The sequence below is a fragment of the Microcaecilia unicolor genome, chromosome 7 (genome assembly GCF_901765095.1).
Source record: "Microcaecilia unicolor chromosome 7, aMicUni1.1, whole genome shotgun sequence".
Lineage (NCBI taxonomy): Eukaryota > Metazoa > Chordata > Amphibia > Gymnophiona > Siphonopidae > Microcaecilia > Microcaecilia unicolor.
Genome location: NC_044037.1, coordinates 208,509,437 through 208,532,436, shown reverse-complemented (window position 1 = coordinate 208,532,436; position 23,000 = coordinate 208,509,437). Strand labels below are relative to the sequence as shown.

The window sequence follows — 23,000 nt, the reverse complement described above, 5'->3', positions numbered from 1 at the left end:
TTACAATATACATCCCCTTCAGACATAACCAACAAAATCAACGATAGTCTGAACATCATGGACTCCTGGGCAAACTCATTCCAACTGAAACTGAACAGCGAAAAAACACATTGCCTCATCCTCTCCTCTCCATATAACAAATACAAACCCACAACAATAAATACTCCAGGACATACCCTCCCTACCTCGGACAGTTTGAAAATACTCGGTGTCACACTTGATTGCAACCTTACCCTCGAGAGCCAAGTAAACTGTAACAAAGAAAATGTTCTATTCAATGTGGAAGCTCAAACGATTAAAACCTTTCTTCCCAAGAGCAACTTTTCGATACCTAATAAGATCAATGGTCCTAAGCCATGCACATTATTGCAACGGAATCTACGCGGGCTGCAAAGAACAACTCATAAAAAAACTCCAGACCGCCCAAAATACAGCAGCCAGGCTGATAATCAGCAAAACACGCTTTGAAAGTGCCAAACCCCTCCGAGAAAAGTTGCATTGGCTCCCAATCAAAGAATGGATCATCTTCAAAATCTGCACCTTAGTCCACAAAATCATGTACGGCGTAGTCCCAGGATGCATGACAGACCTTATAGACTTACCAATAAGAAACCAAGTCAGATCGTCAAGTTCCTACCTAAACCTACACTACCCAAATTGCAAAGGACTGAAATACAAAACAATTTACTCAGCCGACTTCTCCTACATAAGCACACAACTATGGAATGGGCTCCCAAAAGCTGTGAAAACAATCCACGACCACTTGAACTTCAGGAAATTACTGAAAACCTACCTCTTCAAAAAGGCCTACCCCAGCGACCCCACGTAACCCTCTTCACCTACCAACACAGCATGACTATGATCGAACAGGACATCACGCAATCTTCATCCATTCCGACCCTCCACTTATACCTCATATGATCACTATACAACTTTGTATTTGTTATCCACCGACTGGGCAAACACCTTTGACGGTACTATGTAAGCACATTGAGCCTGCAAATAGGTGGGAAAATGTGGGGGTGCAAATGCAACAACTAAATAAATAAATAAAATCCTCCTAAAAAAGGTGCTTAAATTTAAGCCTGCAATTCATTTGCTTAAATTTAGGGGCATAGTTTTTGAGTCATGTTATTTTATCATTAACTTGTTTCATTTTATGCAGTGAGTTGTAGTTACTAATAACACAGATTAACAGTAAAAAAAGAAAAAACACATCTTAACAGCAGCTCACATTTATAACTCCCCCTCCCCCACTTAGAAGCCCAATTTAGGTTGTTGATGCTGAAAGGTTATGCTAGCTAAATAACTCCAATTATAGCCAATTATTGATTAACAACAATTAGTGTCTAGTTTAACAATTAAGTTATGCACTTAATTGGCTATATACTATCATCTTTATGTGCGAAGCACAAAAATGTTCTTGCAAGATTATAGAATTAGGATGTTAGTAAATATAGGCTGTAGTTTTAGATGCTCAACTCTAGTAGATTTTCAGAGGGATTGAGTTAAGAACCTAACTCCCCACGCTGGACAGTGAAACCCTTTGAAAATAGACTCTGAAAGGGCATAGGGACTTCATCTGGCATTAAATACATAATTGTGTGGCAGATAATTGTGAAAGTTGGCATAATAGAGAGGGCTCTGATTCTCCCTACAATCCTTAATCCTTATTGAAGTTCAGTGTCCCCACAGGGTTCATTTTCTCTCCGGACTTACTCCGGCTGATATTCAAAACCATTTAACAGGCCAGGATTGGCAACTGGCTGGTTAAATGGTACTTAGCTGGCTATCTGCCAGTATTCAGTGGAAGATAGCCAGCTGTCCCCCGATGAATATGCCCAGTTAGCGATATAACAGGCTATCATATCGTGCGATATAATTGGCTATCCACTGATTTCAGGGCACTGCTGGCTAATTTTTGCAAACAAATATGGGTGCATCAATAGCAGATCTATCTTTGGCCGCTATGAACTTAGCCAGCGGTGAATATTGACTTGGCCAGTTATGTTCTTAACAGCCAGAAATAAACCAGATATTCAATGTTGGTCGCCAGAAACAGCCCGACATTGAATATCCGGGCTCAGTGCTAGCCAAGGAGGTAGCCCAACTACCTCCCACAGTCTGAATATCAGCCCACTGTGCCTATCAACCAATTTTCCTACAAAACATTTCAAGCATCTTCTGAGCATGTCCACACCTCAAGAAATGACAGGGCCACTTTGAGCTTATATCAAGCATTATTATTACTATCATTTCTTCAGTTGCATTTCAGGAAATACGATGGCTAGGCTGGGCAGGGAGGTGGATCAGGGTGGAGGATCAGGCCGGTTCCATCAGATGTTGTTTCAAAGAAACCTTTCTTAAATCAGGAGGGTGGAAAGAAATTGGTATCTCCATATGGTGTCACATTAACCATCAAAAGCTAATACTACAGCTTAACTACCGCCCCCCGCCCCCCTTAAGAATAGTAAAATCTACCGGCTAACACCAAACTTTAACCTAGACTGTTTAAGGTAACATGATTTAATTAACCCCATTTTCATATGAATAAGCTGTGTTTAATGAATTTGGATATGACAAATCTTAATGAAATGTCACTTAGCATTAACTCCAACTTAATGATAAATAATGTGAGCATTAGTGGGTAATAAAGCATGCACAGTTACACCTCTTAATACATTTATAATGTGTGGCTAATGTTTGTAGTTTAATGGTGACAAAATAATTGTTACCAACAATTGCATTAAAAAAAAAGATTTTTGAAAATTTGATTAACTTTGTTTTACAGATCCAGGAGCTAGAAGCAGAAAATACAGAACTGAAAAATAAAGTACAGGATTTAGAAAATCAATTAAGGATAAATGACATACCCACATCTCCAGTAAGTATGGAAAACAAATTTGCATTGTAAATTAATATTCCTTAATATGATTGATTACTATTATTCAAGGAACAGTAATAAATTCTATTATATACTGCCTCATTCCATACTTCATTGTCCACTAGATGCAAATTGAACATGTCATGACATGTTACTAATAATTGTTTATTATATAGTTTCCTTTATATTCTAAAGTTATATTTCCTCTGGGTATCTTCTAGTTAAACTTGAAAGTAGCCTTCACTTCTGTATATTTTTTATAATTTATTTGATAGGAGTAATATATATATATATATATATGTGCAAAAATTAATGTGCATATCAACACCATACATTTTATGGAGGCAAATTTCAACTGTTCTGCACTGGAACATATGCACAGGAAAACTTTTCAGATCATTATCAGACTTTTTCCCATCAGGAAAAGTTGGTTCATTTCACATATTTGTGTTAACAAAAACTTTTTAACACATATTCAAACTTTTCAACATATATTAACTTTATACAAATACATAGGTTGACATAACATTAAATTAAATTTATATAAACTGTAAGCCCTGTTTACTAAGGTGCACTAGCGTTTTTAGCGCACATAGGTCATTACCACCCGGTTACCATGTGAGTCTTTACTGCTAGGTCAATGGCTGGCGGTAAGGTCTCAGACCCAAAATGGACGCGCGGCAAGATCCAAGAGTAAGGAAACATAATAAATGAAAAAAGCAAAGAAACTCTTTAGAAAGGTATATCAACCTAGTCCACTTTTTCAGCCTCCCTAAACAGTGAGCATATGGGATCATACAACTACATTAACATCCTCTATGGACTTTAAGAAATCTTCCAGTTGTTTAGGATCAAAAAATTGAAACTGCTTACCCTCAAGAACAATAAAACATAAACAAGGAAATCTTAGCACAAAATTGGCACCCAAAGCTTGTATTTGAGGCCGAAAGGCCAAGAAAACCTTGTGCCTCATCTGTGTCTCTCTTCTAAGTCAGAAAAGCCCACTTCAATATTTATGGTGCTGTCTTTTATGGGTAGGCTGCTTGTGTGAGTTTTGGAAGTTGGTGCCACTGTGGTATAGTAGATTTGCTCTATAGTTCCTGAGTAGCTATAGCATTTTGTATTACTTCACAGTGGGGTCCTTTTACTAAGCCACGGTAAAAAGTGGCCTGTGGTAATGTAGGTGCGTGTTTTGGGTGCATGCCGAGCCTGTTTTTACCATGTCCTCAAAAAAGGGATTTTTTTTTTAATGAGATGGGGAAAGGGCATGCGGTAAAACTGAAACTAGCGTGCGCCTAAAACCGGTCTGAGGACTTAACGCCGCCCATTGATCTAGCGGTAAGGGTTCATACGCTACACATGCGGTAACTGGTCAGCATGCGCCAAGTGCCAATTATTGCTGGAAACGCCACATGTGGGAGGAAATAAATCATCCAGCATTATGGGCATACGACAAATCTGAAATTACCACCAGGGAGCATGGTAGCCTGGCGGTAGTCTCATTTTGGCACACACTGCTTGGGCGTAGAGCCTAACGCACCTTTGTAAAAGGGCCCCAGTATGTCTTGTATTGTTACTGAAAAGATACAAGAATAGGAGTTATTTGTTGAGTTCTATGTGAAATGTCCCAGATCTGCTCTGCACCCATTGTTGGGAGTGGGGTTTCTGTGGGTGTATAATATATATTTAAAAAGAAGCAGTAAGAACCACAGTACAATTTATAACACCAAAATAAAAGCAATTATAATAATTGTATTTTGGTGCCATATATTGTGCAGTGGTGTTTGCTTTCTCTTCTTGTTTCATGGTATGTGAGCACCATGCGTCTCCTTTGTTTTTTGGGAAGATTTTTTAAGCAGAATGTGGGGCTTATTGTCAAAAGAGAAAAATGTCCAAAAAGTGGCAAAAATCTGCATTCAGTTATTTTTCTCACAAAAACATCCAAATTGGTATTCTCAAAACCAATTTTTAGATGTCCGTCAGAAGTGCATTCAAATCACAAGGAGGCGAGTCAGGGGTGTGTTAAGGGCGGGACCTGGGCATTCCTAACACTTCATTTTTCTGTCATAATGGAACAACACAAAAATATCCAGGGCTATAAGTTGGACGTTTTGGTCTAGACCTGTTTTATTAACAAGCCAGTGCCCTAAATGACCAGATGACCACTGGAGGGTATCAAGGATGATCTCCCCTTACTTCGCCAGTGGTCACTAACCCCCTTCCACACCCCAAAAAATGTGATTTAAAAACATTACTTACCAGCCTCAAATATTATACTTGGATCCATTAGAGCAGTGTTCAGGTCCCTGGAGATGCTAGTCGTGGGTGCAGTGCACTGCAGACAGGTGGACTCAGTCCCATACCTCCCTCTACCTGTTATGCTTGTGATGGAAACCGTGAGCCCTTCAAAACTCACCAGAAACCCACTGTACCCACATATAGGTAACCCCTTCACCCATAAGGGCTATTGTATTGGTGATAGTGCATGCTAATTACTATGTGCTAACTGCATTGTACAGTCCTGCCCATCCCCCTTTCAGTCCTTGCCCCATTCCACATTAAGCAGTTAGTGGGAGATTATTAGCATGTGGTAGCTGTTTAGTGCATTTTAGTAAATAAGCTCCTAAATCTACTAAAGGCTTTAGTAACTATAGTCTGTTTCCACATATATTATTTTTCTTCTGTATTTTGAAAGCTGGGAGAGCAGGTGAAAATAATTTATTCATCTAATATTGTTTCTACCTGAGGAAGAATGATATTTCACAATATGTCAAAGCTCAGTAAAGAATTCAGGCATAGTATCTTTTCTCTTTGAATAGATATGAAGTCACTTTCTTCTTGCTTAAATTTACTAAGCAAGAAGCCTGTGAAGAACTATGATACTACAGAATAGTTGCACTGTAAGGACTGTTTTTAAATGCTATAAATGAACCAATATGGTTTGTTTTAATTTTTTGGCTTAATTTAATTAGTTAATGAGTCACGGATTTCCCATGTTTATTAATGTTGTTCCTTTCTCAGACGTCAAACACCTAACCACATCCCTGCTTTCTATAACAGTCTGAGCTTTTCCATAAGTCACATCTGCTATCTTCCAGTTATTTGAAAGCAAGCACATTTTGCATTGTTTTCAAAAAGCATTTAGAAATCCCCTTTTATGGCTCTTCATTTGGCTTTCATTCCAGTTTTAAAGAATGTACTCTTCAAGGCAGTTTTCATTCCGTTATTGTCACATTTGAGGAAAAACACTAGAAAGAGCATTTACCACACTGTAGGATTGCCCAGAAACATGACAATTATAAGTAGATTTTTATGCACAGTAATTGTGCCATATACCAGTGTTTTCTAGATGTGGTCTCAATCATTGATGGGAACAGTACTGAAAAGTCTTGCAGGCTGTAAACAAAAATGTGTGCACTGGATCAAACTCGGTGAAAAGCTGAGCTACTGTAACAAGGTATGTGAAGCAGAAGAGTGACAGATCTGGCTGTTCCATGCTGAGGAGGAGCTGCAAGATAGTTATTTGCCTGGCAGCCCTATAGTGAAGATGAGACGTAGCTGGAGAGTGTAGAAGCTCACATGGTAATGTCTGATCCAGCAGCCCTCAAGTGAATTAAGTGGAAGTTGTAGAACTAAGGTCATAAAATGGACCTCCAAAGGGGTAAACTCTGAACAATATCATGAAAACTTTTTTTTTTGTTTTTTTTTCTTTTCAGAGAAAGGGTGGTGAATCCCTGGGAATGTCTTCTCAGAATGGGTAGTGAAGGCTAAAATAGTAACAGGCTTCCAAAAGGTATGGGGCAAACACAGTGGATCCTTATTTCAAAAGTGAAGAGATAACGGAAGCATAGACTAGTGGGACCACAGGATGTAAGGATAGTCACCATGGAGGGACATAATCAAAAGGGGCACCCAAGTTTTCCTGAAGACGTCCTCGCAGGATGTCCTGTCGAAGGGTCAGGGAAACCTATATTATCGAAACAAGATGGGTGTCCATCTTTTGTTTTGATAATACAGTCGGGGCGCCCAAATCTTGACCATTAGGTCGTCACTAGAGATGGTCGTCCTTAGACTTGGTCGTTTCTGATATTTGGCGATAATGGAAACCGAGGACGCCCATCTCAGAAATGACCAAATACAAGCCATTTGGTTGTGGGAGGAGCCAGCATTCGTAGTGCACTGGTCCCCCTGACATGCCAGGACACCAATCAGGCACCCTAGGGGGCACAGCAGTGGACTTCACAAATTGCTCCGAGGTGTATAACTCCCTTATCTTGTGTGCTGAGCCCCTCAACTCCCCCCCCCCCAAAACCCACTCCCCACAACTGTACACCACTTAAGTAGCCCTTATGGATGAAGGGGGGCACCTAGATGTGGGTACAGTGGGTTTCTGGTGGGTTTGAAGGGCTCACATTTACCACCACAGGTGTTAACAGGTAGGGGAGGATGAGCCTAGGTCCTCCTGCCTGAAGTGCACTGCACTCACTAAAACTGCTCCAGGGACCTGCATATGACCGAGGAGTAAAAAGGGGCGATCAGGAAACACAAAGCCGTAGTGGAGAGATTAAATTAATTCTTTGCTTCGGACTTCACCGAGGAAGATTTGGGTGGGATACCAGTGCCGAAAATGGTATTCGAAGCTGATGAGTCGGAGAAACTTAATGAATTCTCTGTAAACCTGGAGGATGTAATGGGGCAGTTCTACAAACTGAAGAGTAGCAAATCTGGACCGGATGGTATTCATCCCAGAGTACTGATAGAACTGAAAAATGAGCTTGCGGAGCTATTGTTAGAAATATGTAATTTATCCTTAAAATCAAGCGTGGTACCAGAAGATTGGAGAGTGGCCAATGTAGCGCCAATTTTTAAAAAAGGTTCCAGAGGAGATACGGGAAATTATAGACTGGTGAGTCTGACATCTGTGCTGGGCAAAATGGTAGAGACTATTATTAAGAATAAAATTACAGAGCATATTCAAAAGCATGGATTAATGAAACAAAGTCAACATGGATTTAGTGAAAGGAAATCTTGCCTCACCAATCTACTACATTTCTTTCAAGGGGTGAACAAACATGTGGATAAAGGGGAGCCGGTTGATATTGTGTATCTGGATTTTCAGAAGGCGTTTGACAAAATACCTCATGAAAGACTCCAGAGGAAATTGGAGAGTCATGGGATAGGAGGTAGTGTTCTATTGTGGATTAAAAACTGGTTAAAAGATAGTAAACAGAGAAAATTGGAGAAGGGTAGTTAGTGGTGTTCCCCAGGGCTCTGTGCTGGGACCGCTGCTTTTTAACATATTTATAAATGACCTAGAGATGGGAGTAACTAGTGAGGTAATTAAATTTGCTGATGACACAAAGTTATTAAATCGCGGGAGGATTGTGAAAAATTACAAGAGGAACCCGAATTATAGCTATGTCATGCAAGGTTCCACATTAGGAGTCATGGACCAAGAAAGGGATCTAGGTGTCGTCGTTGATGATACGTTGAAACCTTCTGCTCAGTGTGCAGCAGTGGCTAAGAAAGCAAATAGAATGTTAGGAATTATTAGGAAAGGAATGGAAAACAAAAATGAAGACGTTATAATGCCTTTGTATCGCTCCGTGGTGCGACCGCACCTCGAATATTGTGTTCAATTCTGGTCGCCGTATGTCAAAAAAGATATAGTGGAATTAGAAAAGGTGCAGAGAAGGGCGACGAAAATGATAAAGGGGATGGGACAACTTCCCTATGAGGAAAGGCTAAAGCAGCTAGGGCTCGTCATCTTGGAGAAAAGGCGGCTGAGGGTAGGTATGATAGAGGTCTATAAAATAATGAGTGGAGTGGAACGGAGTGGACTGATGAGACAAAGTCAGCACGGATTTAGTGAAGGGAAGTCTTGCCTCACCAATCTAATGCATTTTTTTGAGGGGGTAAGCAAACGTGGACAATGGGGAGCCGGTTGATATTGTATATCTGGATTTTCAGAAGGCGTTTGACAAAGTGCCGCACGAAAGACTCCTGAAGAAATTGCAGAGTCATGGAATCGGAGGTAGGGTATTATTATGGATTAAGAACTGGTTGAAAGATAGGAAGCAGAGAGTAGGATTGCGTGGCCAGTATTCTCAGTGGAGGAGGGTAGTTAGTGGGGTCCCGCAGGGGTCTGTGCTGGGTCCGTTGCTTTTTAATGTATTTATAAATGACCTAGAGATGGGAATAACTAGTGAGGTAATTAAATTCGCCGATGACACAAAATTATTCAGGGTCGTCAAGTCGCAGGAGGAATGTGAACGATTACAGGAGGACCTTGCGAGACTGGGAGAATGGGCGTGCAAGTGGCAGATGAAGTTCAATGTTGACAAGTGCAAAGTGATGCATGTGGGTAAGAGGAACCCGAATTATAGCTACGTCTTGCAAGGTTCCACGTTAGGAGTTACGGATCAAGAAAGGGATCTGGGTGTCGTCGTCGATGATACGCTGAAACCTTCTGCTCAGTGTGCTGCTGCGGCTAGGAAAGCGAATAGAATGTTGGGTGTTATTAGGAAGGGTATGGAGTCCAGGTGTGCGGATGTTATAATGTCGTTGTATCGCTCCATGGTGCGACCGCACCTGGAGTATTGTGTTCAGTACTGGTCTCCGTATCTCAAAAAAGATATAGTAGAATTGGAAAAGGTACAGCGAAGGGCGACGAAAATGATAGTGGGGATGGGACGACTTTCCTATGAAGAGAGGCTGAGAAGGCTAGGGCTTTTCAGCTTGGAGAAGAGACGGCTGAGGGGAGATATGATAGAAGTGTATAAAATAATGAGTGGAATGGATCGGGTGGATGTGAAGCGACTGTTCACGCTATCCAAAAATACTAGGACTAGAGGGCATGAGTTGAAGCTACAGTGTGGTAAATTTAAAACGAATCGGAGAAAATTTTTCTTCACCCAACGTGTAATTAGACTCTGGAATTCATTGCCGGAGAACGTGGTACGGGCGGTTAGCTTGACGGAGTTTAAAAAGGGGTTAGACAGATTCCTAAAGGACAAGTCCATAGACCGCTATTAAATGGACTTGGAAAAATTCCGCATTTTTAGGTATAACTTGTCTGGAATGTTTTTACGTTTGGGGAGCGTGCCAGGTGCCCTTGACCTGGATTGGCCACTGTCGGTGACAGGATGCTGGGCTAGATGGACCTTTGGTCTTTCCCAGTATGGCACTACTTATGTACTTATGTACTTATGTCTGTTTACGTTTTCCAAAAATACTAGGAGTAGGGGGCATGCAATGAAGCTATGATGTAGTAAATTTAAAATGAATTGGAGAAAATGTTTTTTCACTCAACGTGTAATTAAACTCTGGAATTCGTTGCCAGAAAATGTGGTAAAGGTGGTTAGCTTAGCGGAGTTTAAAAAAGGTTTGGCTGGTTTCCTAAAGAAAAAGTCCATAGACCATTATTAAATGGACTTGGGGAAAATCCACTGTTTCTGGGGTAAGCAGTATAGAATGTTTTGTACATTTTTGGGATCTTGCCAGGTGTTTGTGACCTGGATTGGCCACTGTTGGAAACAGGATGTTGGGCTTGATGGACCTTTGGTCTTTCCCAATATGGCAATACATATGTACTTATGACTTGGGTGGAGACCATTACACTTGCTGCAGTAATGCCAAAATTTACACCCAGCCCACTCACACCTGCAGGAGTTGAACTGGGCACAAACTTGCTTATGCTGTCCCGCACCCTGCCCAGTGATCACTGCTTTTCCAAATCCAGAAAGTCCCAGTTGCCCCCAGATATAAATTCTGACCCTCCAAAGGCAGCTAATCCCCTCTGGAGGTGCCTCCCTACCTATAAAACAAGGGCCGCAAAGCCATCATCTCTGCTAACCATAAATCAGCATCCTGATACCCCCATGCCTCAACTTTATCCTTAGCTAAACTGTGCCTGAATTGCTCATCATCGTTCAACCATGCCCCAACTCCAGTACTTACAATAAGCTCGTAAAATCAGATCTATGTATTTCCACAGTCCTGGATAGCCAGCTTTACTGACATGATCACATTAGCATAAATATTAAGTGGTAATAGCCAATTAAAAAAAGTCCTTGAAACCTTCCCATTTTTCTTTGCCCCTGCATCCTTCTGCTCATCTCCCTTTTTCCACTCACCACTCTTATGCTTCTGCTCCATCAAAGTGAAAACAATCAACATACCGGTGGCCTCGCAAAATCTTTTGCCTCAACTTCCTTGCCAACTGATAGTCTAAAGATGCAATCTCACACAATGTATGGCCCTTTTGCGAGACCTGCATAGCGCTCACTGAACTCCCTACTATTGCTGGAGATGGCGCTATTCTCCCACTACCACAGGCCACATCAGATGAAAATGAAGAAGAGCTAGACCTAGAGGAATCCCAAGAGTCTGAAGACTTCCACACTGCAATGTGTCCTTTTACTGCAGCACATCACTGCCACTTTTTCTGATCTAGATGCTTTACTACATGTTGCAGCCTATGTAAAAAAAAAAAAATTATCCCTTATGCGATGGCTCAATGAAGAGATCCTACACCCAGCCCTTGAGACACCCGAGACCTCCTCAACCCCCCAGTACCCTGGAAAATCCATAACATCTAGTTCCAATTTACCAGCACCATCCTGATGTCCTGCTGCTGAAGCTCCAATTTCAAATGGACCAGGGGCCACCTGCTGTTTCTGATTAGTTTCCAGCTCAGGCCTGCTATCCATCCCCTTATAACAACCCAAGCCTTCTGTCCGATTTTCTGATGCCTCAAACTCCTCCACTGCTGACCTTCTCTCCCCTGGACAACCTCCAGATTGGGCTTGCCAGCTTGTCCATTCACCTTTTTCCCAGCACTCCACCTCCAAGACTGAGCAGCTGCCTGTTTCCATTGCATCTGTTGAGCCCTTCATGGCCCCATCCCTCTGTACCTCACACAAAACTCCCCTAGCAGGCAATGTGACTGCTGCAAAAGCAAGCACCCCACTAGACACCCACAAAAGGCTCTGCAGCTGAACAGACCAGGGCTGCTGACAAAACCGTGAGAACACAGTTGAATCTCCTAAATGCCCTATTTATCCTACTATCCCCTACATTCTATCCCAACTTCTCCTTTCCCCCAACAACCCAAAGCCCACCAACCTCCAACACATCACCTCTCTGCCCTCCCCTCATTACACCTATCCAGTCACTATTCCTCATCCTCTCACCCATCTCCAATTTGCCTAGATAGACTCCTCGTTTCACTCCTACTCTTTTAACCAGACTGTACCCTTTTCTTTCCCTTCTGGCTTTCCCATTGCTTCTTCCTACATAAATATTTATCACTTACTTCCCTCCCTCCCCTCTCCCTTCCACCTAACCCCCCTTCTACGCCTCCCTTTCATCAAACTAGGTAAGTGGGCTCTCCTTATTTTACTGTCTTTAGCACTCCTGTATATCCCAAGTAGCGCTTTGAGGTCTTCACAGGAATATAGATTGTGTATGCCTCCCCAAACTAGATCTTTAAGGGAATGGACTTGTAAAAGGGCCTTCTTTTATTTAGTACCATATTTGTGTACTGATCTTCCTAAAGCAATTAGAGATGAGGCAGATTTTTTTAAAATGTAAAGTTTTATTAAATACATTTTTATTTATACAGCTTTTTGGAAATTGAGCTATTATGAAAGGGGTGGTATCTGTTTTGAGTGTTGTTCCTTGTTGTTTAGGCTTTCCTATCAAAAAATGTTGTTCTTTTTACTTTGTTTTTAAATTTATATTGTAAACAGCTTTGTAGTGGATATGATAAGTGGTATATCAAATTTAATAAACACAAAAATATCTCGTTTGCTTTTTTAATTAAATTAAAATTTATATTTTATCAATTGACCCCAAACTTTATTCTATCCCAAGCTTTAAGTCATCAAATTTTCCATCAAAGCAATTTCTGCTTAACACAGGGGTTTCTACTGAGAGCACCACTTTCAGTGCCAATGAGAGCTATAATGCGGTAGTGTAGCCAGAACTGGATCTTTTAGAGGGGATTGGGAAGGGAGGTTAAAATGTGTGCCTGGGGATACAGGTATGAGCCGTGCTAGTTACAGTATATTGATAAATCATGCATTTGGAGTATACCTGACAGTGGATTTCTAATTTATCTGCAACAGCTTTCATACATGTGGGTGACACATTAAACATTTTGAATTCAAATATTTCAAATACGTAACTAACAGTAAACCACATACACACATATGGAAACAGTTCACTTATAATTAAATATGTATCAAAAGGAAATATCTCGTAACTTAGGTTAAACGACCAGATACATGTCTGTTATAAAGACATAGCTCTCAACTTACATCACAGCATCAGGCCAAGTATTCTAAAACCCTTCCTGATGTTATGACAGAATGAGAATAATTTAGCACACATCCTTCAAGTTTGTTTTATGACAAAATATGTGCTTAATCTATGATCAGGGCTTAATTTCTGGGGAACAGCCTGGAACAAAGTTCCGCCACTTTTCATACTCCAGATCCTCTCTTCCAGGAAGCCTGTAAGGAAGAGGAGAGGGGAGAGTGTGTCCAGAATAGAAGAAACAACAGTTACTCCATAATCAATCCCCTCTTTCCTTCTGCTCCTGCCTCTGGATCTCCCTTACTGTAGCTCCACAATTCCACTTCTTTTTTGATTACAAATTAAGGCCTGTCTATGAGTGTGATATTGAAGACTCATGGTCAGTGGCAATAATGAATGCATAAGTACTGGCAGTTAAAAAATTACACCAGTTCTTTGCTTAATTGTATGTTGTAGAGTAGCACAGAGGCATGGTGTGATCAGGGCCACCTGGTCAGGTCACTTTCTCACTCCAAACAACAAGAAAAGAAAATAATTCAGCACTGAATCCAGTCCAATTTTTCCACAAGTTATAAAGTTCAGAAAATATAATGATTCCAAATCCAGGCAGGTCATATAACAAAATTCCGCAAACTACTGAAGACCCATCTCTTTAATAAGGCATACCACAAAGATCAACAAATGTGAACATACACCACTCCTCCACATATATTCAGAACTGTTTTATAATATCTGCTTATTATATTACTATCATGTTTTATCATTATCATGTTACCTAAGATTCTTCTGTTACACTAAATGTCTATTTTCTAATATATTTCCACCATTCATGATGAATTGTAAGCCACATTGAGCCTGCAAATAGGTGGGAACATATGGGATACAAATGCAATAAATATATAAAAAGGGGGCATTTTTGAAATGGTGTCCCAGTCAGAACGTCCCAAATGGACCTTCTCACATGTATTTTCAAACAGGATATAGCCTGTTCAAAAATATTTAAGATGGATGTTAACACGCTGGAAATGTCAGACAAGAACATCCATTTTCAAACTGAAATGTTCAAATAGTGAATGGGGGAAAACAAGGTACATGAACGTCTGTATAGCAGCATTCTTAGAAAATGGCCACACCGATGTCTATACAGAGCATGGGGTCAGCATAGTGGTTAATGCAGTACACTGTAAACAAGGGGACCCAGGTTCAATCCCAACTCTTTTTCTAATTGTGAGCCCTCCAGGAACAGAAAAATTACCTACAGGCTGTCCTGGTTCTTAGGCTGCCCCTACAGTCCATGAGGCAAGATTTGGGTGAAAGGAGAGTAGGTAATAAAGGTATACTCAGAATGGTGAATTCAGCCACTTGGGAAAATTCTATAAGGAACCGCCTAGTTTTAGGGGACAGGAAAGCATATAAGTGACGACTTAAATACGTGTAAATGACCTCTTATAGAATATTGCATATTGGAGAAGTACACACCATAATTTGATAGCATGTACTTTGCTGATGGACGTGCACATGGGTGGTGTGTGGGTAGAGCGCACAGGTTACATTCATTAATTAGAACATAAGAATAGTCTTAGTGAGTCAGACCAATGGTCCATCTAACCCAGTATCCTGTTTCCAAAAGTGGCCAATCCAGGTCACAAGTACCTGACAGAATCCTAAATATAAAATACTGTCATTTATATGCATATGTGCTAAGATCTACATGTAAGCATTTATACCAGCAATAGGGCAGGTGTGATCACACCTTTATATATGTTTTTGACAATTCGTACTTGTATTCTGTAAATAAAGGTAGATGCCTACTTTTCTTTATATGCGAAGCTTTAAAAAGGCACCGTAGCCAAACCTATATGTGTATAGCATTGCTGCATAAGTTAGGCCATTGAACAAATCAGACTTAACTTACATATATAAGTGGTGACACAGTTGTCATTTACATGTTTATTTGGCCACCTTACCTTTACCTTACCATTACCAGCCTGCAGTTGCCGTTTTGTAAATGGGCAGCCATGGCAGGAACAATTAGGGATTGCTGATGTCGTCGACTACATACTGAGGATACCCCTTTAGGTACCAGGGGATGAGGGATAAGTGCTGAGGGGCGGGACTTCATTTTGTAAAGGGATCAGAGAAGATGAGTGATTTTGTGGGAGGCACAATTTTTTTTGAAGCATCAGTGCAGGAAGTCGGGCCAGATGACATGTTGTTTTTTTTTTTTAAGGGATCGGGGCTGTGAGAACTATTTTTTTTTTTTTTTGCTACACTGGCCAGATCCTTTGACTGCTTTCCTGAGAGCATTGACTTGTGCATTAGAGAGCTAATCCTCCCAGGGGCAGGTTAACCAGCCAGGAATGGCACCTAGCCAGTTAGTTAAATTATACTTGGGTGGCTATCCAGCAATATTCAGCAGGAGATAGCCTGCTGTCTCCTGCTGAATGTCACCAGTTGGCAACTAGCAGATAGCTGGTTATATTGCCAGATATAAGAATACAGCTTAGTAAATTTAGGCGATTTACACTTTATATATATATATATATATATATATATATATATATATATATATATAACATAACTTCACACTGCTGCAGTAATACTACCCATCAAATTAATTAATCTCTGCTCTATCTCACCAACGGCAAAATACTGCATGTGACTTTACTTATGAAAAAGCTTCAACAAAAAAATATGTCTTCAGTGCTTTTTTAAACTGCTGCATTGATATACTTAACCAAAAGATATCCAGGTAATTTATTTCATAATACTGGCCGTTGTATTGAAAATGCTGCAGCCTTTGTCTCTGCATAGTGAATAAGATCTGCCGCACCCCTTCAGATCTTAATTCTCTCGGTGCTTTGAAGAGTTATTCATCTGTTAAGAGTTCACATGGTAGGAAGTAGGAGGCTGTCATTGTTCAGACATAGCTAATAAAAGATCTCTTTTTTGAAGCCACACAAGCAGTTCCCGCGTGGCAATGCCGACAAAGCCCATTCAAAGTGAATGGGATTTGTCGGCATTACCCCACCGGGAGCCGCAAGCGTGGCTTGATAAAAGAGGCCCAGATTGATAGGGCAGTTTTCAAAGACAGTTTATTATTAGTTATTTTCTTCCATAAAGCAGACATCTGAAAATTTCCCACCCTCCCTGATGTTAAACGTAATGTGAGTTGTTGAACATATATTTACTTTCATTATGCGGAAGTATTCTTTGAGCAGAGTTAAGTGGGAAAAGCCTACTGTAGCAAAATCTATTGAGAGTCACTAACTTGCTTTATACCTCAGTATCACAGTTAGGCATTTTAGTAACTCATGCAGTAGATTTCATTTTGTGTTGCTGCAGCTTGGAATATTCACAATTGGGCCTTCTATTTTGTTGCCTAAAACCCCTCCCACTGCCTTGAATCTACAAGAGTACATGTGTATGTTTTATGGACAAGTGGGCTAACACTCAATTTTGCCAGTTTGTGGCTTTTTGGATCTAATACATCAAGACATCAATATTTACCTATGGACAAATTGATTAAGCTTAAAGGAAAATAATTTTGCAGAGTTTTGCACATAATTGAATGGGCTATCCCCATTGGCTACATGGAAAAATTGGTCAACCACCTCAGAGTGAAAAATGGGTTAGCCCAATTGTCTGTAAGACTATCCATATGTAAACTTTAAACTCTGCACAACAGTGACTTCTTGGAGCTCATTTCTGCCATGGTCACGACCTCAGGGGCCTTTGCAAACTGTCACAGACTCAGGGAAATGTGAGCTCTTGGGCCACTGCCGATGAATGGCAGCAACAGGCGAACCTTCCAACCAGAACTGGACTGAACGTGCAGGACTGGAACAGACCAGAAGTGCAATAATCACACAGGCAAGACAAAGACCCAGCACTTGGCTAGGCAGGCCAGGGTACACGGAAGCAGAGCTTGGCTAGGCAGGAATAGGGTGCATAGGAACAGAGCTTGGCTGGGCAGGAACAGGGTACACAGGAGCAGAACTTGACTAAGCAAGAACAGGGTACATAGGAGCAATGCCAAGTAAAGCTAGAAGAAAGACACTCAAACAGGCCACAGGGCCGAACTTGAACCCGTACACACCAGAACCCGCTATTACGGGCTGCAGGGCCAAACTGGAACCCAAGCACAATGGCAAGTGGCAAAAGAGAAGGCACTTACACACAAGCAGAGGCAAACACAAGAAGGCTGAACACACACAAGCAGCAAAGCTGCACTAGAGCCCACAGAAACACAAGGGGTAAAGGTAAGCACAAGCATATAAACCAGGACCTAGGCAGAACAAATGAAGTGGAACACACGGCGAGGCAGACTAGGCAGAACACTAGGCAAGGCAGACTAGGCAGAAGAGCAAAACAAGCAAGGGACACAATATTAGTGCCAACTAGGCACACAGACAACAAGCAAAAATCAAGACAGAAGCGCTAATCCTAGCACACTAGCAAACAAAAGAAACAAGGCAGAAGTGCTACAAACTGGCAAACCGACAAGGAATAAAGCAGAACTGCAACAAGCACACAGGCAAACCTGGAGACCTTTAGCGTTGCAAAGGCCATGAATGAATGTCCTCACCTTCCTTATGAAACCCTTCACTGATGATGTCATGACTACAGGAAAGAGGCTCGAAACACAACACCAAAGTAAGGCTTGAAACACAGAAGTGGTAACAGAGGCAACAATGCAAGGAAAAAGCAGACTAGAGCCACCTCTGAAGCTGACCAACAGAAGACAAGGTGAGTCTGAAAGTGGGGTCACGACCACAGTCGTGACAAATTCCTGGAATCATGACTCTCCCAAGTCTACCAAGAACTTGGCCAAACATCTTGTGAACCTCGCTATATCAGTTACCTTGACCACATCCTTCAGCAACAGATTCAACAACATAATGATCACTGAGTGAAAGAAATAAAAAAAGCTTTCTACAATTTGTTTTCTGTCTGCTGGTCATTAGTTTCATGGATTGTCTACATGTTTGTGTTGTTTGCAAAGTTAAACAGCTTTTCCTTATTTGTTTCATCCCACTAATAAACGTCAGAATTATCCTTTCTCAAAGCTGAAGAGTCATAACCAGTTGAGTATTTCTTTATAAGGGAAGACAGACTCAAATCACACTTTGAACATGCACAAATAGATATATATCCAGTGCTGGAAAAAAATGTGTCATTTCAAACAAACACACATTCCTAGTAATTAAGTATTCAGCTGTTTTTGACACTTATTTGTTATATATGCCCTTTGTTTGCAAACAAAGGCAAGACCGATGCAACTGCTAACTACTATAATATGCTGGCACCAAATTTGACTTCATTTTATTTCATTGTTATTTTGGTTATAGTAGCTATTTATATGGTGGAGAGAACCAAGCCTAGCATACTGCTTAGCTGGTATTATTAGATGAACTGTACGTAAAAATTCAGCAGATTCTGGAGGGTATATGCCTTTGGTTAATTGTACAACACCCCTAGCTAGATACAGCCTTATCATGCTTATAGAGATCAATATGTGCAGTAATCTATATGTAGGCTCTATTTTCTTTGGTGACCTCAAAATTGTTTTTTTTTTTAGAATTTTGCTTGTGCTTAGTCAACTACCAAAAGAGTCAATCCCAAACAAATGTGGAGATCTGGCGAAGCAAAAAAAAAAAAAAACCCGGATGTAAGCAGAGAACTCCACAAATAAAGATCACATATATAATAATTAAATAATACATTTCTAATTTTTGAGAAAGTTCAGTATAGGCTGTACATACAGCCGAGCAAAACTTCAGTGTATGAGTGATGAAGTTGCACGTTCAGATAAGTCTGCTTCTGTTTGTTTCTCTACCTCAAGTGTTGTTTAGAGTTAATGAGGTTGAAAGGCATTAACTTAATATACAAAGATGTTCATTTATTTTCTCCATCTAGTGGATTCAGGCGTCGCAAGACGTTTGCAGAGAACTTTATTATAATTTATTTGTTTAGTTTTTGATTTCACCAGTTTTGGGTTTATGCACGACATTCAATCACAGTTTAATTTGAGAGTTCTTTCTGGAGAGTATTCTATGATGTATAGAGCTTTCAAGTGAACTGCTTTCGGCAGCATGACTCATTGAAGTTTTGCTCGACTGTATGTAGAGCCTATACTGAACTGTTCTATGAACTCTCCCAAAAATTAGAAATTTATTATTTAATTATTATATATTTGATCTTTATTTGTGGAGTTCTTCTCTGCTTACATCTGGATTTCTTTTGCTTTGCCAGATCTCCACATTTGTTTGGGATTGACTCTTTTGGTAGTTAATTAGTCTTGTCTGCCCTTGGGATTTTTTCTAGTTTGGTATTGTGCCTAATCAACAGCAGATTTTCTGTTGAAAATAACCACTACTTCCCATAAAATGTTTGTAGATATTGTTAAACTAACCAAGCTGATACACCAAAAAAAAAATGCCAGATTGATGAGGTCATAGAGAAACGTTTTGCTCTGACTGGAAACAAGCTTCATTTTTTTTTAAATCAACTTTGCCATTTAAGAGCAAAAGCAGTAGAATATATTAAGGTATTTTATGATTTACTAACATTCTGTCTTGTTCTCATAGAAGAAATTCTGGTTCATGGCTTGACCAAATCAATTAGATAGGGCTAATTTAATTAAAATCTGTACATATCTATAATCAACCAATTGGTGAGCTTGCTTTGTTTCAACATTGCTATAATAAATAGAAATAAAACAACACAGAGAACAGAAAATAAGATGATCTGTTTTTTATTGGCCTAACTTGATAAATTTTTTTGATTAGCTTTCGAAGGTAGTCCTTCAGATCAGAAGAAGGGTTACCTTTGAAAGCTAATTAAAAAAAATGTATTAAGGGGCCCTTTTACAGAGTGGTGTCTGATTACTCGCTTTTCTGAGACTACTACCAGCCCAATGCGGCCGCCAGTGGTAGTCCCACTCCGAGCATGTGCCATTTCCGGGGGAAAAAGGAAACCCATGGAAATGGCTTGTTTGGTGATAACCCGCTAGTAATCGCTGTGTGCTGCCCGTTTACTGCCGGGTTAGCGTGGGAGCCTTATCACCATCTCAGTGGGTAGTGGTAAAGGTTCCCTGCCGCATGGCCATGTGGTAAGAATTGTCTTACCGCATGGCCATGTGTGTCTGGGGGCTTTTTTTTACCTGTACGGTAAAAAGGGCCCCTGATGCTAGCACAGGGCCCTTTTTCCCACAGCTTGGTAAAAGGACACATAAGTTGGTCCAATTAAAAAAAGGTATCATCTTATTTTCTTTTATCTGTTTTGTTTTGTTTTATTTCTATTTATTACACAGCTACCACATCACTTTACTCATCACTGCTGTAATATCTAAATTCTAGTTAATAGAAACATAAGCAATAAAAAGAATATGTTAAAACTGTTGACAACTTCATTCATAAGTATGTAGGAAATATTCCAGAATATTTGGCTATTAAGATGTGGTTTCCTTAGCTTAGAAGAACTTGTGGGAGGATTTGCTTGTCTACCGTTTTGTGTGGTGTTTTAACTATTATTGTGTTTCCAGTGTTATATGCCAGATTTTATTCAGCCCCTTAGACCAAAGCCATGCAAATAAAGTTTCCATTAATTATGAGCATATTGTTTAGTTGTTGTATTACAGTGGTTTGTAAATACATTAGAAACTGATCCTTCTTAAATTTTGTCTTGAGTCTTCTTCAAAAATTATGTTCTGAGTACTGATCTTTGTACTGCATTTATGAGTTTTCAAATGCTTCTTATTTCACAAGTAAAGCTTATCAAAAGCTATGATTTACTATAAAGAATACAAGAACATTGAATTGAGATTTATTCATCTATGTAAATGTATATGTGAACTGCTAAGCAAAAAGCTGTGGAGGAGTGGCCTAGTGGTTAGAGTTGTGGACTTTGGTCCTGGGAAACTGGGTTCGATTCCCACTGCAGGCACAGGCACTCTGGGCAAGTCACTTAACCCTCCATTGCCCCAGGTACAAATAAGTACCTGTATATGTAAGCCACATTGAACCTGCTATGAGTGGGAAAGCGTGGGGTACAAATGTAAGAAAAATAAATAAATAAAAAGGTACCAAAAGTGGGGTTACAAATAACAGAGATAAAGGCAATAAAGTGTAAAGGGGTAAATTTGGGCAACTTTCATTTTGAAAGTTTTATATACTATAGGGTCAGTTGAATGTGACTATGCAATTCTTTTCATGACTTTGATATTTTTTGTGTTCTACCTAAAAACTGCAGGTACCTAAAGTGGGGTATGTGATTTCTAGGGTTAATTACTTTTTTATTGATAAAACATTTCTTATTTGTTAAAGACCAAATAAGTCCATACCTGAGGCTGAAATTTGGCAGGATTATGTAGTTGATATCCCTCTATCTTGTGGTGTAAATAAGTCACATATCCCACTTTTAGTACTTTTTCATTCATATTATAATCTTATATGACTTGATATGTCATTGCTGAATTTCATTTTTTGAAGGAAGCAATCCTTAAGGGGCTCATTTTTGAAAGAGAAAAACATCTGAAAAGTGTCATAAAGTACTATTTGGATGGATTTCTTCTCAAAACGTCCAAAGCTGTGCATTTAATCTGCAATGTGTCCACATCACAAGAGGGCATGTTGGGGGACATTGCATATGCGGGATTAGGGCAGGCTTAGGGTGTGCCTAACACTTGGACATTTTACAGCCTTAGTGGAACAAAACGAAAACATCTAGGGCGAAAATCTAAATGCTTGGTCTAGACCTGTTTTTAAAATGAATAAATAATAATAAGTCAGTCCCTAACTGTGCTGGTGAAAATCAAAGGGTTCAACGGAATGTTCACGGAGAGCTTCCTCTGGTGGTCTCGTGGGCTCAGGCTTGCGCGCAGGCACAATCCTCCCGCACTTGTTTGACAGGTCTGGGCTGTCAAAAACCCAGACCTGTCAAACACAGGGGCTGGAGGTCCATGGTATCACCAGTCCCTAACTACCCCCGCCCCAAGACAAGCAAAATGGGGGCTGGAGGTCCGGCAGACCTCTGGTCCCCCTGACCCCCCCAACACAGGTTCAGGGGAGGCTGGAGATCCGGTGGGTCTCCAGCCCCCCTAACCCCCCCCCAACATCCCTCAGATGTCTCTGGTGGCCCAGTGGGCAACCAACAAACCCCCCATCGACAGGGCTGGAGATCAGGTGGACCTCCGGTTCCCCTGACCCCGCCCCCCGACATAGGTTCAGGGGGGCTGGAGATCTAGTCCTCCCCAACCCCCCCCCCCCCCCCCAGCATTCCCGAGATACCCTTGTGGCCCAATGGGCCGCTGTCAATCCCCCCACCCCTACCTTAAGTTGGAGGAGGGAGGTGGCCTCCCTCCTCTTACATTGGCGCCCAGCCCTGCTTAGTGTATCCTTTGAACCTTTACATTTCATACCATGATATAGTAAAACTTATAGGGACAGAAAAAAAATGTTGAACATGCTTAGATCCTTCAAGATAATTGTTCCCTGGATTTCAAACAATTAATATGCCTAGAATGTCAATCTTCTATATTTATTTATTTGCAGGGTTTTGATATACTGCAAATTAAGTCTGTACAGCCAACTAAGCAGTTTACAACAGAAACACTCAAGCAGATGATGGGGGGGAGGGGGAATGTGAAAAAAAAGGAAGGGGGAGGTGAGGAAACAAAGGAGAAGGGGGAAGAAGCTACTGGGAAAAGAACTCAAAAGCTGAGGTAAAAAGGAAGGTCTTGAGCAGAGCTTTGAAAGCTTAAAAGGTCATAGTCGTTCTGACTGAGGAAGGGAGG

The 23,000-nt window shown here is 40.6% G+C and overlaps 1 protein-coding gene across 3 annotated transcripts in view; it reads left to right on the top strand.

Moving 5' to 3' along the window:
- Positions 1 to 23,000, top strand: part of GULP1 (GULP PTB domain containing engulfment adaptor 1) — a 360,071-nt gene that overhangs the window by 300,737 nt on the left and 36,334 nt on the right. For all 3 annotated transcript variants that reach the window (XM_030209287.1, XM_030209289.1, XM_030209288.1), the window contains one exon: positions 2,792 to 2,884. In XM_030209287.1, the coding sequence (XP_030065147.1) occupies positions 2,792 to 2,884 (93 nt within the window). The remainder of the gene's footprint in view (positions 1 to 2,791; positions 2,885 to 23,000) is intronic.